The 14,754-nt window shown below is 46.4% G+C and overlaps 1 protein-coding gene across 1 annotated transcript in view; it reads left to right on the top strand.

Moving 5' to 3' along the window:
• Nucleotides 1-14,754, top strand: part of MRPS5 (mitochondrial ribosomal protein S5) — a 114,088-nt gene that overhangs the window by 44,513 nt on the left and 54,821 nt on the right. Inside the window, exon 5 of the mRNA XM_006027957.3 lies at nucleotides 8,464-8,498. Coding sequence (XP_006028019.1) covers nucleotides 8,464-8,498 — 35 coding nt within the window. The remainder of the gene's footprint in view (nucleotides 1-8,463; nucleotides 8,499-14,754) is intronic.

Raw genomic sequence — 14,754 nt, 5'->3', positions numbered from 1 at the left:
CTCAGCATTACTACCTCCTTAGCTTTGTTTTCTTGTTGAATTTATTTAGAGTAATTTTTGTGGCCCGCATTAGTGAAATACCAGAATATTCTCTTTTGTATTATTTTCCCAAGGTATAATATATGGTTCTTATTTTGTTTCTGCCTGCCTTCCAATTCCTAGGTCTGGGGGCAGAGCATTGTTTTTATTTGTCTGGTCAGCTCCTCCAAGTTTAATATAATTTATTTCTTTTATTAATTGACTAATAGAGATGCTTAAATTGTTCCTTTAAATTTCACTTTAAATCTAAAACAAATACTCATTAGGAGGGCAGTGATACTCATTCACTTGCTCAAGTCAATTCATTGCATAATTTTCCACATTTTGCAGATAGAAAATCATGAGACTTGAGAAGCTGGTGATTTGCAGTGTCAGCTCTCAAGTCTGGGCAAATAGGGAATAGACCACAGATTTGCAGACTCCGCTTCTGTACTTTAAGTGCACAGTCACCCATTATATTATCTTAACGTACACCAATCAAAAATACATTCATATTTTAAATTCTTCCATTATAAAAGAAATGGAAACTTTTGCTAATAGCATTTATATGCACACTTAGTTTTATCACCATGAGTAGTACCATTAATTTCAGTGTGACTAATGGTCATGTTGAATAAATGTTCATTAGATTGGTGCCATAATAGGCATATTTAGTTTAAACAAAAAGGTAAAAATACCACTGATAAAAATATTAATGGCATTGACAGCTTGATTTTTTTTTTTTTAATTTGCTTTCAAAACTTTTCAATTTCTAAAAGCAGCCTTTGAATAGTATTTGCTAACCTTTTTTAAAAACTTGGTAGTATTTTCTGCTCTCCTGTAATTCTAATAAGTACTTTCTTATTAATTGAAATAGATTAAATGACTTGGGAAGGGAAAGCAAGGAAATTGACCCAACCACAAGGCAGTCAAGTATAAGCTGAAAAAATAGTGGATTTTTCTTTCCGTTAAACAGTTTTATTGTAATATTAAGTGATGTTTGTAAGTGTGGAAGGAACATTGTTTGTCAAATAGAAATGTGCTTTTATTTTTTTCCCCGAAGTTAACGATGCCCTTTTTAATGTTACTGTTTCATATCAAAAGCTACTGAGTGAAAAAGGTACGCACTGGTGCAGCGTGTTCTGAAGTCAAATTTAGGTAAACTAGTGGCATGCTGAGTTGGGAGAGGACTAAAATGCTTTCAAGTTGCTTTAAAACTAGTTAAATGCAAAGGCTTAATATATTGTAGGGTGGAGGAACTTCTCCTTCCCCCATTACATTGTTTCCCATCCCTTTTCCTGAATCTGACTGTGGTTATAACATATAAATCATTCATTAACACTTTTTCTGTCTAAAGCTGAATGATTTAGCTCATGACATAGTATTGGAAACACTTTTCAGTTGTCATCTACTTTCACTTACCTTACATTAAAAGGTTGCATTTTACTCCGTTGCCTATTTAAAAATGTCAGTGCTTTTTTTATAACTAGGGAAAAGTCAGACAAGAATCTCCTTAGAATCATAGAAAGAAGGACTGGAAGGGACTTGTGAGATCATCAAGTCCAGTCCTCTGCCATGGGCAGGAGGTAATTGGGTTCAAACAAGCTCAATGAGGTATTTGTCCAGCCTCCTCTTAAAGACCGCCAGAGACGGCAACTGCACCACCTCTGCTGGAAGTGTGTTCCAGATTCTAGTTACCCGTATGGAAAATAAGTTTTTCATTATGTCCAGCCGAAACTTTTCCTTGACTAGCTTGTGTCCATTGGTCCATGTCTTCCCACAGGAGGCTTTTCTGAAAAGTTGTTCTCCTAGATCCTGGTGTTTATCTCTTGAAATATTTGTAGGCAGCTATCAAGTCACTGCTCGCCCTTCTTTTGCTCAGGCTGAACAAACCCAGATCTTGAAGCCTCTCTTCATAGGGGCTGTCACCCAGGCCCTTGATCATGCGTGTAGCCCTTCTCTGCACCCTTTTGAACTTGTCGACATTCTTCTTGAACTGTGGTGCCCAAAAGTGGATACAGTACTCCAGCTGTGTCCTCACCAACGCCAAATAGAGGGGGAGGAGTACCTCTCTGGATCTGTTGGTGACGCATCGGCTGATGCACTGCAGAGTTCTATTTGCTCTGTTGGCAACTTTGTCACACTGGTGACTCATATTCATCCCTTGGTCAATTTGACACCGCTAGGTCCCTTTCAGATGCAGCGCCAGCCATTGTGTAGATATGGTGAGGATTCTTCCTACCCAGATGAAAGACCCAGCATTTGTCTCTGTTAAACCTCGTATGGTTTTGTTCAGCCCATAGGACCACCCTGTCAAGATCTTCCTGAATCCTTGACCTGTACTCTGATGTGCCAGCTTGTCCCCACAGCTTGGTAACATCCGCAAACTTAATCATTGCGATTTTTGCTCCCTCATCCAAGTCATTAATGAAGATGTTAACGAGCACAAGCTCAAGCACTGATCCCTGGGGTATACCATTGGAGACAGCCTTCCAGGATGAGGCCACCCCATCAATTATGACTTGTTGGGACTGTTTCCTGAGCCAGTTCCCAAACCACCTCACTGTAGCCTGGTCTAGGCCAGTACTCTCCAACTTAACTAAGAGGATTTCATGGGAAACAGTATCAAAGGCCTTGCTGAGACCTAGATAGATGATGACCACCTCCTGTCCCATGTCCAGGTGGTTAGTTACCTGGTCATAAAAGGGCACCAGGTTTGTTAGGCATGACCTCCCCTCTACAAAGCCATGCTGGTTGCGTCTCAGTATGCCACCAGATGCGAGCTTGTGGTTGATGGCCTCCTTGACAATTTTTTCAAAGATCTTCCCCAGGACCGAAGTCAGACTGACCAGTCTATAGTTCGCAAGGTCATCCCTCTTTCTCTCCTTCTTAAAGATGGGGCCACGTTAGTCTTCTTGCAGTTCTTAGGGACAACGCCTGAGTTACATGACTCCTCGAACAGCCCCGCCAGAGGCACCACTGTGAGCTCGGCCAGCTCTTTCAGCACTCTCGGGTGACGGTTGTCTGGCCCAGCCAACTGGAAAGTGTCCAAATGATCTAAGAGTGTTTTCACCTGTTCTGGACTAATTTTTTTAGGGCCACTGTCATTGCCTTATTCCCTGTGCCCCTGGTCTGGTGACCAGTTCTTGCCTGGTTTCAGGAATACTGATGCAAAGTAATTATTAAGGAGCTCTACCTTTTTTGCTCAACTGTGGGATTCCCCTCCATGTTCAGTAGGGGTGCTACAGTGGAGCTTGATTTTTTTTTTTTTTTTCCTTGCTCCCGATGTACCTATAGAAGGATTTTTTGTTATCTTTAATTTTGGTCACCAGCTTGATTTCCATGGATGCCTTGGCTTTCCTTGTCTCATGTCTGCAGACCCTGGCCGCATAAACATACTTTTCTGTAGATCCCGAACTATTTTTCTATTGCATGTACGCGTCTTTTTTCTTTTTGAGAAATTCCCTAATGTCTCTGAGACAGGCAGGTTTCTTGACCCCTCTCTCTCTCTTTGATCACATTGTAATCATTTTTTGATCATTGTGGTCCTTGTATGGCTTCCTAGGTGCATTAGAAAAACTGAAACAAATATACATTAAAACATTAATTGAATTAAAAAACCCTCAAAATAGTTTGTAGTCTTGAGTTATGTGTCTGAGATTAAATTATAGTACATTTAAAAAGTAAGATGGTATTCTACATTTCTTATGTCTTCATAAAGAATAATCTGTGTGGCTTTAAATTCCTGCTCAGTAACAGTGCACATTTTTGAGGATGGGCTTCATGCTTCTTGCCATAAATGGTTGATAACAACCTTTAAACTGAATTCAGTACACCTCTGTATTGCATATAATTTTATTTAGCAGCAGTGAGTAAGAGCAATCTGATATATAGCTAGCGTGGTGCAGGATAGCAATGGGTTTTTTTCTATCTAAGTAATGTCAAGGTGGAAGTGACCTCACAGTGTTATCTAGTCCAGCCTCCTGCTCAAGGCAGGATCATCCCTGACCAAACAGTCCCAGCCAAGTGTCTGTTTAACCTGCTCTTGAAAACTTTCAAGGATAGATATCCCACTGTTTCTCTAGGTAGCTTGTTCCAGTCTTTGACCGTTGGATGCTTTCTTGCTTTCAAATTCGGAATTAGCTGAACTTTAAATTTTTTGTAGGCAAGGTTCTTTGGGTAGATGTGATATCTTTTATTAGACCAACTGAGTAGTTGGAGCAAAGTTCTTTACAAGCTTTTGGGTACAAGCACCCTTCTTCAGGCCTAGTACTCATGGGAGTCTCCCTATGCCTGAAGAAGGGTGCTCGTGCTTGAAAGCTTGCAAAGAACTTTGTTCCAACTACTTAGTTGGTCTAATAATAGATATCACTTTTACCTAAAGAGCCTTGCCTGTCTGTGTTCTTAGACCAACACAACTACAACCAAAAACCCTGCAGTAAAGAAGATACAATTTTTTGTGTAACTTAAGACTAAAACTTTCCATGTTTTTAAGGTGGAAAATGCAACAACTTTGCTGACACTTGAAGCTGAAATACAAGTCAGCATAGTGGTCAGTTATCACCCTAGCTGTAATCTAGGTTAATAGACTTTTAGTTCAGAACCCAGTTTTGTAGTGATGTCTTTGTGTCATTGCAGAGCCTCTGCAGGAGGCTAAGACTTAGCCATTTTCATAGACTTAGAAATGCATATTGAGTGCATAAATGAATTGGACAATGTGAATCATTCATTGCATTTTAACACTGGGGGGTGAGGGGGCAGATTGAGGACCTCATAGTGAGGGAGCTGGACTGGGGGTGCTGCCCAGCCAGGGTAGTGCTTGGGGCCGAGGACTGGGGCAGGAATGTGTGGCCATAGGGCCTGGGTGAGGAGCAGAACAGAGTTGCAGGTGGCTCATGTAGCGGGCACTGAGGGGCTGGCTCCCTGGCACTGTGTGCATTCCCGGGAGGGGAGATGGGAGGCATGTGCCCCCCCCAGATTTGCGTGCAGGGTTGAAGCAGATATGGGTTGGCCACTGTGGGCTCATGGCTCCCTGTCCTGATGCCTCTCCCTCCCTTCCCCCCCCATTGCCCAGTAGCGCAGGGAGGCTTGGTGCCGCCACCAGGAGCCCCACACTGCTCTGGCAAGGCACCCCCTGCCTACCCGGCAGCAGCAGGAGTAGCAGCGGAAAGTTGTGCCCCCTACTGCTGCTGGGTGGGTAGGGGGCACCTCACCATGGCAGTGCAGGGCTCCTGGCAGTGACATCAAGCCTCCAAGCCCCACTCTGCTCCCACACCAGGTGCTGCCTGCTAAGTCACAGAGGCCCCTTTGGAGAAGGCATGAGAGTGGAGAGCCCCAAGCCCGCAGCAGGCAACCCTCATCCATTGCCCCTCCCGTGTTCCACTCAAACTATGCCACCTGTGGAGGTGGGGGATCCAGGCTTCATGCTCCGCTCTGGCCACAGTAACTGGCACCTTCCACAAGTGGCAGCGAGGGCTCGAGCACTGCTGAGGGGGCAAGGAGGCTACAGACTTGGGTCCCTGGCCCCATGGCTGGGAGGGGGCGGGGAGCTGTGGGTCAGGAGAGGGGCACCAACAGGACCAGAAGGCTGTGGGTCAGGTGTGAGGGGCACCGGCAGGGCTTGGGGGGGCTGTGGCTTTGGAGTGAGGGGCAATGGCATGGGCAGGTCACTGGCATATCAGAGCTTCTCAGTGCCACAAAGCAGTTGGTGAGAGATAGCCACAACTGAACCCACATCCTGGTAAGTGAAGGGGGCAGGAGAAGCTCTTGATTTTTCCATGATAAAAAAACCCAAAATCAAACACCAAAATATATAGACATTTAGAATTTATTTTATTATAGTGATTGAAGCACTGATGGGCTTCCAAATTGCTTTAAATTTCATAGAGTCAGAAGGGACCTTGTAGATCAAGTCTGACCCCCTGCACTAGGCAGGAAAGAGCGCTGGGGTTAAATAACCCCAGCTAGGTGCTTGTCTAATCTCTTCTTGAACACCTCCAAGGTAGGGGAGAGCACCACCTCCCTTGGAAGCCCATTCCATATTTTGGCAACCCTCACCGTAAAGAATTTCTTCCTGATATCCAATCTAAATCTACTCTTCTTTAGTTTGTGGCTGGTATTTCTAGTAAACCCGAGGGGTGCCCTGGTAAATAGAGTATCCCCTATTCCCTGCTGTCCTGCCCTCCCCTCCCCCAGATGAATTTTTAGGCAACCACAAGATCACCTCTCAGCCTTCTCTTGCAGAGGCTGAAGAGATTCAGGTTCTTCAGTCTGTCTTCATAGGATCTTACCCGCTGACCCTCAGCCATAAGAGTAGCCCTTCTCTGAACACTGTCAAGGCTATCCACCTCCCTCTTGAAGTGCAGTGCCCAAAACTGGACGCACTACTCCAACTGCGGCCTGACCAATGACACAGAGAGAGGAAGTATCTCCTCCCTTGACCTGCTTGTGATGCACCTATTAATATAAGAAAGAGTGCAGTTAGCCTCATCACATTGGTGACTCATGTTCATTTTTGCATCGACTAAGACTCCAAGATCCCTTTCCACTGTTGTTGGTACTCAGAATGGTACTTCCCAGTCTGTAGGTGTATTGGAGATTCTTTCTCCCCAGGTGTAGCACCTTGCATTTATCCTTGTTAAATTGCTTCCTATTCTGATCCGCCCACTTCCCCAGTCTGTCCATATCTGCCTGGGTTCACTCTCTGCCCTCTAGCGTGTTGACTGTACCCCATAGTTTAGTGTCGTCTGTAAATTTGGACAGAGTGCTTTCAGCCCCCTCCTCCAAATCACTGATGAAGATATTGAACAGCACTGGTCCAAGGACAGAGCCCTGGGGGACACCACTGCACACATCTCTCCAGGGAGAAACCGCCCCATCCACCACCACTCTCTGGGTGCGTCCCATAAACCAGTTTTTCACCCACCTTACTGAGAAAAAATCCATATCACAGCTGCTCAGTTTGCTTGTAAGAGCTGGGTATGACACTACGTTGAAAGCCTTTTTAAAGTCCAAGTAAATAACATCTATCTCCACTCCTGCATCTAAGTACTTTGTGGCCTGTTAATAAAAAGAGACCAGGTTAGTATATTGTACTAATTGTAAGTATATTAATAAAATGTTCTGTTCAACTGATATGCCTATGTATAATGGCATTTCATTTTAATTGTGGAAAAACATGGATTTGGGGGGTTTTAATCAGAGAATTTGCAATTTTAAACAGAGAAAACCAGGATCCCTGCTGATAAGGCAAGTTATTTTTAATAATGGCCAGTGTTCCAAAATACATTTAATATCCCATGAGATATGATCAAATAAGAACATTAAGAATTGCTTGTAAAACGAAAAAACACCTAACATTTATCTTACCGTTTCATGGAGTTTGCACTGCAAATTTCATGATGGCATAATGCATGATGGGGCTTTCCAGAAACCAGGAGCCAGTGGTCAATGACAAACTTGACATTTGGGTAGCTTTCATTGGAAAATGAAAGGTGGGTTTTATTTTAGAAATAGACTGAATGCCTATTTTATTTTGAGAATGAATGCATGAATAGAGGCAGAAGGCTGGGTACAGTTGCATCTTTATAGACTAACTAAATCATAGATGTATACCTTAAGCTTTTTTAAGCAGAGGGCTTACTTCATTAAATGCTATGAAGGGACTACAGGAAGCAGAGCTGCTAAATAGAAAGCAGTGATTAGAATACAAAGGATAGGGAAGTGGAGAGGAAAGAGGAGGGAGCGCTACTGGGAGGGAAAAGGTGGATAGGAGAGAAAAAAAGCAGTTCACTCACCAAGGGTCATATGGGTTATAAAAGCTAATCCAGGTAATGGGGTAAGAATCTGAAGTCTCCATTTGAACCATATGTAATGCAGTCCAATCTGTGGATAAATTTTTGGTCTTCAGTTTTCTGTTCAAGTTCAGTTTTGAAGTTTTGTTACCTAAAAACAGCCACTCTGAGGCCAGAGATGGAATGTCCATGTAGGTTAAAGTATTCTGCCATAGGCTTGTCTGTCTATTTGGTATTGATGTCCGATCAGTGCTCATTCATTCTTACATGTAGGGATCACCCCATCCATTGTAGACAGTAAAGGGGCACTATAAGCAGGTAATGTTTTATATGATGTTGATAGAGATGTAGGTAAATGAACATTGGATGTTAATCTGTGTTATTTAGTGCCATGATGAATTCTGTTAATGAATAACCTCAGTTGCATTTCAAAATACCTTTGCAGATCATCAAAAAATAGCAAGTGTTGGGCCTAATTTTTAGTGCTTTGGTGCTGCAAGCTATGCTTAAGTAACTTGCTGCAGAGATTTATAAACTAGAGTTGTATAAGAAGTTTCCACCATTTGCAGAGTAATATCACCTGGAGAGTTCTGTATTGCCAGATAATTGAATACATAAATTAAGTGCATACTTGTTTCTTTTCTCCCAACAGAAACATATGAAGGCTTTGACTGCCAAGTACTTGAGGTGGGTGTTACAAAAATCTTCAAAGACTTGCATTTTTAAGTAGTGGTGATGTTTTAATCCTGCACTTTGATTTATCAAAGGCTGATAAATTAGCTTAATGGTGATGGGAACTAGGCTGACCAAGGGAAATCTGAAACAGTTATTTCAACTGGTCAATAAAATCTGCCATTCTATTAATGGATGCCGTATCTTCTGTGCTATACTGATACCCAGTTTATTGGCACCTTTGCCTGACCTTGAAAAAGCAAAGATTTTTAAGATAAAACTGAATAATAATTATTTCCTTAAAGTAAGTTAGCAAAAGATGGCACTTCATTCCTTGCATTTTCTTATACTAGAGACTAAGGCTGTGTGTAGACAAAATGAGAGGCATGTGTGCACGACACTTTAAAGCAAGCTAAATGCTTTTGCACCACTTTAATGGTGTTAGTGTTTGCACACCTCAGCAGTGTATTGACATTAATTCCAGCCTCTGTAGGAAATTTGTCAGTGTAATGCGCCTTAAATGACTTGGGGCGCAGCAAACTAAAACTCCTTCACGGAGTTTTAGTTTGCTGCCCCTACAGCCATGGAGCAAAGCACCAAGCTCCATGCAACTCCACAGCTCTGCAGGAAGCCCTGCAGGCAGCCTGACAGCAGCCCCGGAAAGCAGCTCTGCCCAAGAAAAGCGGCAAGTCTGATCTCTTCCCTCCTCCTCCTCCTCCTCCCTTCCCCCTCTGCCCCTCCCCCCCAAGCCTGCGAGCTGCATGGGGGCCTGGTGCTTCCCCCAGGGACCACCCGAGCCGGGTGCCTGCGGACGGGTGCCACTAGAGGGGGGCTACAGCTGCTGCGGAGGGAAGCACCAGGGCCCCCCCCCCCCCCACAGCCCAGTGACCGCTCTGCCCACCGGCAGCTCACCTCCCATGCCCTGTCTGCCAGAGAGGCAGGTAAGTCAGTGGGGTGTGTGCACGACACGGGGGTTTAATCAGCCCTAAATTGAAGCGGTATTTTTTAAAACCCACCACTTCAATTTAGGGCCCCCATTTCGTCTACACACGCCTTAAAACTCCATATAGTTGCACCTCTGAAGAACTAGGAGACAAAAAGATAGCCAATCAAGGGTTGTAGGTGGACCAAGTTGCCCTGCACCTCATCTGCGTATACATTTTTGGAGAGTCCCAGAATTTGTGACTGGAACACCCAGTAGTAGGGGGCTAATTAGTACATGGCTTCTTTGTGTGGGATATCTGCAGTACACACATGTACTGAGCAGTGCTGACCTGTGGGGTCACCATGGCTTGCAATGCTCTTGACTCTGTTGGGGCCCAGCCCAATGACCTATATTTAAGAAAGGGAAGAAGGAGGATCCAGGAAACTACAGACCAGTCAACCTCACCTCAGTCCCTGGAAAAATCATGGAACAGGTCCTCAAGCCATACATTTCTAAGTACTTGGAAGAGAGAAAACATGATTAGGATCAGTCAACATGGATTCACCAAGGCCAAGTCATACCTGACCATCCTGACTGAGTTCTATGATGAGATGACTGATTCTGGATGCAGGGAGAGCAGTGAACATGATATGACTTGACTTTAGCAAGGTTTTTGGTATGGTCTCCCACAATATTCTAGCAAACAAGATAAGGAAATGAGTTGGATGAATGGAGTGTCAGGTGGATAGAAAACTGACTGGATCATCGGGCTTAGAAGGTAGCGATCAGTTACTTGATGTTTAGTTGGCAGCCTGTGTGTGACTTCTTTTATTGTGGAGAAACTGCTGGATATCAGCTTCCACATGGCTCCTGACAGAACAGGACCTTGATCTGATGGCAAGGAGACAAAGACAACTGGGGATCTCATTCTGCTGCACAGGTGTCTTCCATGCCAGCACATCCCTCAAGCCCTTTGGTGACTAGCTAATGGCAACGGGAGCAGGATTGTGAGGTCTGGAAGCTCCTAGTCATGAACTGGCATGAAGGCAGCGGTTACAAGAATATCGTCTAGCAGTTGGTGAGATAGGAGTGTGATTTGGCAGCTGTAACTAACGACAGCTGCAGCAAAAGCAATGCCAACAGAAGATAAGCACTGAAGGACTCAAGGACCCAAGCAATCAAAGCCTCCTCCACCAGTGTCTCAACAAAAAAACTGTTGAATTCCAGTCAACAACAATGGGATAATGTCAGTGGCAGGTGGGGTGCCATCAAGGTCCCCTTCATCAGTACCTGTGAAGAGATGCTTGGATTCTCTACCAGGAAACATCAAGACAGGTTTGAGTGACCAGGAGAGCCAAGAGTTGATAGATTGCAAGTGCAAGGCCTTTTGTGCTTGGAAAAATGACACGAACTCCGGACAAAAAAAAATTGAATCTCCAACAAGCCACGGCAGAGGTCCAAAAGTGGATGCGCAATATCAAGAACAAATGGTGGGAAGACAGGGGTAAGGAGATTCAGCATCTGGCTGATATCCACGATACGCACAGCTTCTTCAGTGCCACTGAATCCACATACGGTCCGAGCACTCGGGGGCCAACCCCCTTGAGACTGAAGCATGGTGTAGATGTGATTAAGGAAAGGGGAGCCATCAATGTCCATTGGAAGGAGCATTTTAAAGACCTTCTTAATCGAGACTCTGCTGTTGATGAGAATGTTCTCAACCTCCATCCCACAACACCCAGTCAGATGATCTCAGAATCCCTCCCAAGCCTGATGAGTTGAGGAAAGCCATCAAGCAGATGAAGAACAACAAGGTATCTGGAACAGATGGAATCCCCACTGAAATCTTAAAACAGGGAGGCGAGGAGCTCATATTATAGCTTCATGGTCTCATTTTAAGGATTTGGAATGATGAGGAAATCCCAGATGACCTCAGGGATACTGTGATTGTTACAGTCTTCAAGAAAAGAGACAACTGCGACTGTGGAAGCTACAGAGGGAATCACCTTGTTGTTTATCGCAAGAAAAATCCATTGCGAGAACCCTTCAGAACCATCTCCCTTAACTTGCTGAAGAGCTCCTCCTGGAATCTCATTGTGGGTTTAGGGCATCAAAAGGCACAACTGACATGATCTTCATACCTTGCCAGCTGCAGGAGAAATGTTGGGAGCAACATAAACCTCTCTGTGACCTTATTTGACCTCACAAAAGCTTTAGACCAGTGATCTCCAACCTTTTCAACTAGGAGATCACTTTTTTAATTAAAAAGCAACCCAGCATCCACTGTGTGCCACACTCTCCCTCCCCCGCACAGGTCAGTCTGTGGGGAGGGGAAGGGGGGCAGATCAAAGCAGAGGGAGAAAAAAAATTATTTGAGGGCGCACCCTCCCCCCAACAGGTAAGTCTGTGGGGGAGGGGAAAGGGCTTTGCGGGGGTGGGGCAGATCAAGGCCCCAGCAGTCCGAGGCAGAGGCAGGGGGAAGTGGGGCCCTGGCTGGGCTGGGTGGCAGGACAAGCAGGGGTCTGGGGGGCACATGTCCCCCAGGCCTCTGCTTATCCACCACTTCCCCCAGCCCCTGTTCCTGCCTGTGCCCCAATCCCTCCCTCACTGCTGGGGCCTCAATCTGCTCCCTGCCACGGCGGTGAGGGAGAGACTGGTGTTGGGGCAGGCCCTGCACAGCCGAGGCAGGGTGTGGGACAGAGCTGCAAGCGGCTGGTCCACTGGGAGGTGAGGCACGCAGCCTGGGATGGCATGGGGTGGGGATGTGGCCCCGGATCTGCAGGCAGGCTGGGGCCAGGGTGGTACCGGGCTCTTCCTGGTGGGGGTATTGGGGCGGGTTGCACTCGGGCCAGACAGCGGCAGTGCTAGGAGCCAGGCTATGAGGGGACTACAGCCTCCTGAAAATTAATTATAGCCACCCCCCAAACCTCCCTCCCAGCGCCACTGCCGCTCCCTTCCCCAAACAGTGCAACCCAACCCCCTGCTGGGAAGAACCCAGCGCAGCCTCCCAGCCCGCCCTCCCCTCCTGCGCAGATTCTGGGCACACGGCCCCCATGCCCTGAAAGGGGAGGGGAAGGCTGCACCAGGCTCATACCCACAAAGGGGTTTGGGTCGTACTGCAGTGAATTTTCAGGTAACTGCAGCATTCTCCCCCACCATACCCCTGCTCCCAATGCCGCTGCCGCCTGGCCTGAGCTCAGTCCAGCCCAGCACCCCCACCAGGAAGAGCCTGGCACTGCCCCACTCCGTGTGCAGATCTGGGGGGCACCCCCCCGGGGGGGCCCCTGCCATTATAGAGTGGGCTTTGCACCCCTGCTGTAGCTGGCCCGGGAGCAGGTTGATGCCACATGCATCCCACTACTGGGCTGAGCCTCATCCCCTGTCTGCCTGGTGCTGGGTGCACGTGGCTTCGGGGTGCTCCCAGGCCAGCTTCAGCAGGGCTCGGGGCACAAAGCCCAGCCTGCAACAGCAGCCACCTCTGCTGCACACAGATGGGGGTGGCATATGCCCCACAGGGCCTCTGCTGGGGTGCACACAGCGGTGGGAGCCCCTCCACGCCCCTGGATGAGCCGCCCAAGCTCAGTCCACCTGCCCAGCCAGGCCCCCATGCACCTTATGCCTGCTCCTGCTTCTGTCCCTCTGCTTCCTGCCTCTGCTGCACTCTGTCCCTCACCACAGGGGCCTCAGTCTGGCCCCTGCCTCTTCCCTCCCCCACAGACTGACCTGCTGGGCTGGGGGGGGGGCATGCACATGCATGCACACACATACTCAGCCCCCCTCAGCCTCAGACTGACTGCAAGAGGCTCCTTAATCAAATAGTCAATAGATATCAACCGGTTGGTGACCACTCATTTAGACTGTCAGCCATGAAGTGTTGTGGAGGATCCTTTTGAAGTATGAATGCCCACCAAAATTTGTCACCATGACAGTGTGCCAGCAGTGGTTCTCAGTAATGGATCTATCACAGATCCCTTTGAGGTTAAAATGGGAGTTAAGCAAGGCTGCATCATTGCTCCAACATTCTTCTCAATATGCCTTGTTGCAGTGTTACATCTGATCACCAAGCTTCCAACTGGAGTGGAGCTAAACTATCAAATGGATATGGATAGTAAGCTGTTTAACCTCAGTTGACTCCAAGCCAAAACCAAGACCACCCAGATCACAATCAATGAGCTCCAGTATGCTGATGATGCTGTAGTGTGCGCTTACTCGGAAGCAGACCATTGTCAGCATCTTTAACAAGGCATGCAAGAAAATGCGACTGACACTTAACATTCAGAAGACTAAGGTCCTCTACCAACAAGCTCGTACGGGAAAAGTCCCCAGCTCCGGTAATCTAGATCCAGGGTGAGACTCTGGAGAATGTACCTCAGAAGCCATCTCTTACAGAAGGCTGACATTGAAGAAATCCAGCATTGTCTCAAATGTGCAAGTGCAGCCTTTGGATGCCTGAAGAAATGGGTGTTTGAAGATTGTGCCATCAGATCTGAAACCAAGCTGATGGTTTATCAAGCAGTTGTGATCCCCACCTTACTGTATGGAGCTGATTTGTGGACAACGTACAGGAGACATCTAAAGTTGTTCAAGAAGTATCATCAACACTGCCTGCAGAAGATCCTCTGAAGCCGGTGGGAAGAAAGACTTACCAATGTTAGCATCCTCCTGCAAGCAAACACCATGAGTATTGAAGCAGTTATCATCCGGCATCAACTTCATTGGGTTAGCCATGTCATCTGGATGTCTGACTCCAGACTCCTACAGTAAGTTTTATTCTTCCAGATCAGCCAAAGCATATGCTCAAGAAGAGAGCATAGAATGTGCTGTAGGGTTCTCAAGACCAACTTAAAATGCAACATCAGTGTCAACTCATGACAGACTATCACCCAGGGCTGCCCAAAAGGGGGAGAGTCTGCTGCAGGGATCTCAGTACTTTGAAACTTCACAGCAACAACAGGAGATGGAAAAGCAGGAGTAGCAGAAACAGCGTGCCACAAACCAAATAAAAAATCCAGCACTACCCACCCGACATGGAAACACATCTCTGAGCTGCAGTAGAGTCTGTCAATCCAAGATAGGCCTCATCAGCCATCTTTGGACACACAGATAAGACAGTCATGGAAGAGAATCGTCCTTGACTGCAAGGGTTTGCAAAGACTAAGTTGGCAGCATGTCTCAAGTGAAGTGCCCCAGGGGTCGGTCCTGGGCCCAGTTTTGTTCATAATCTTCATCAGTGATCTGGAAAATGGGATGAAGTGCACCCTCAACAAATTTGCATATGACACCAAGCCGGTGGGAATAGTGGATACTTTGGAATGTAGGGTTAAGATTTAGAGCATAGTTTTTCAA

The sequence above is a fragment of the Alligator sinensis genome, unplaced genomic scaffold, assembly GCF_000455745.1.
Source record: "Alligator sinensis unplaced genomic scaffold, ASM45574v1 scaffold239_2, whole genome shotgun sequence".
Classification (NCBI taxonomy): Eukaryota; Metazoa; Chordata; order Crocodylia; family Alligatoridae; genus Alligator; species Alligator sinensis.
Note: the sequence above shows the minus strand (reverse complement) of the source record. Positions and strands in the feature narration are given on the sequence as shown.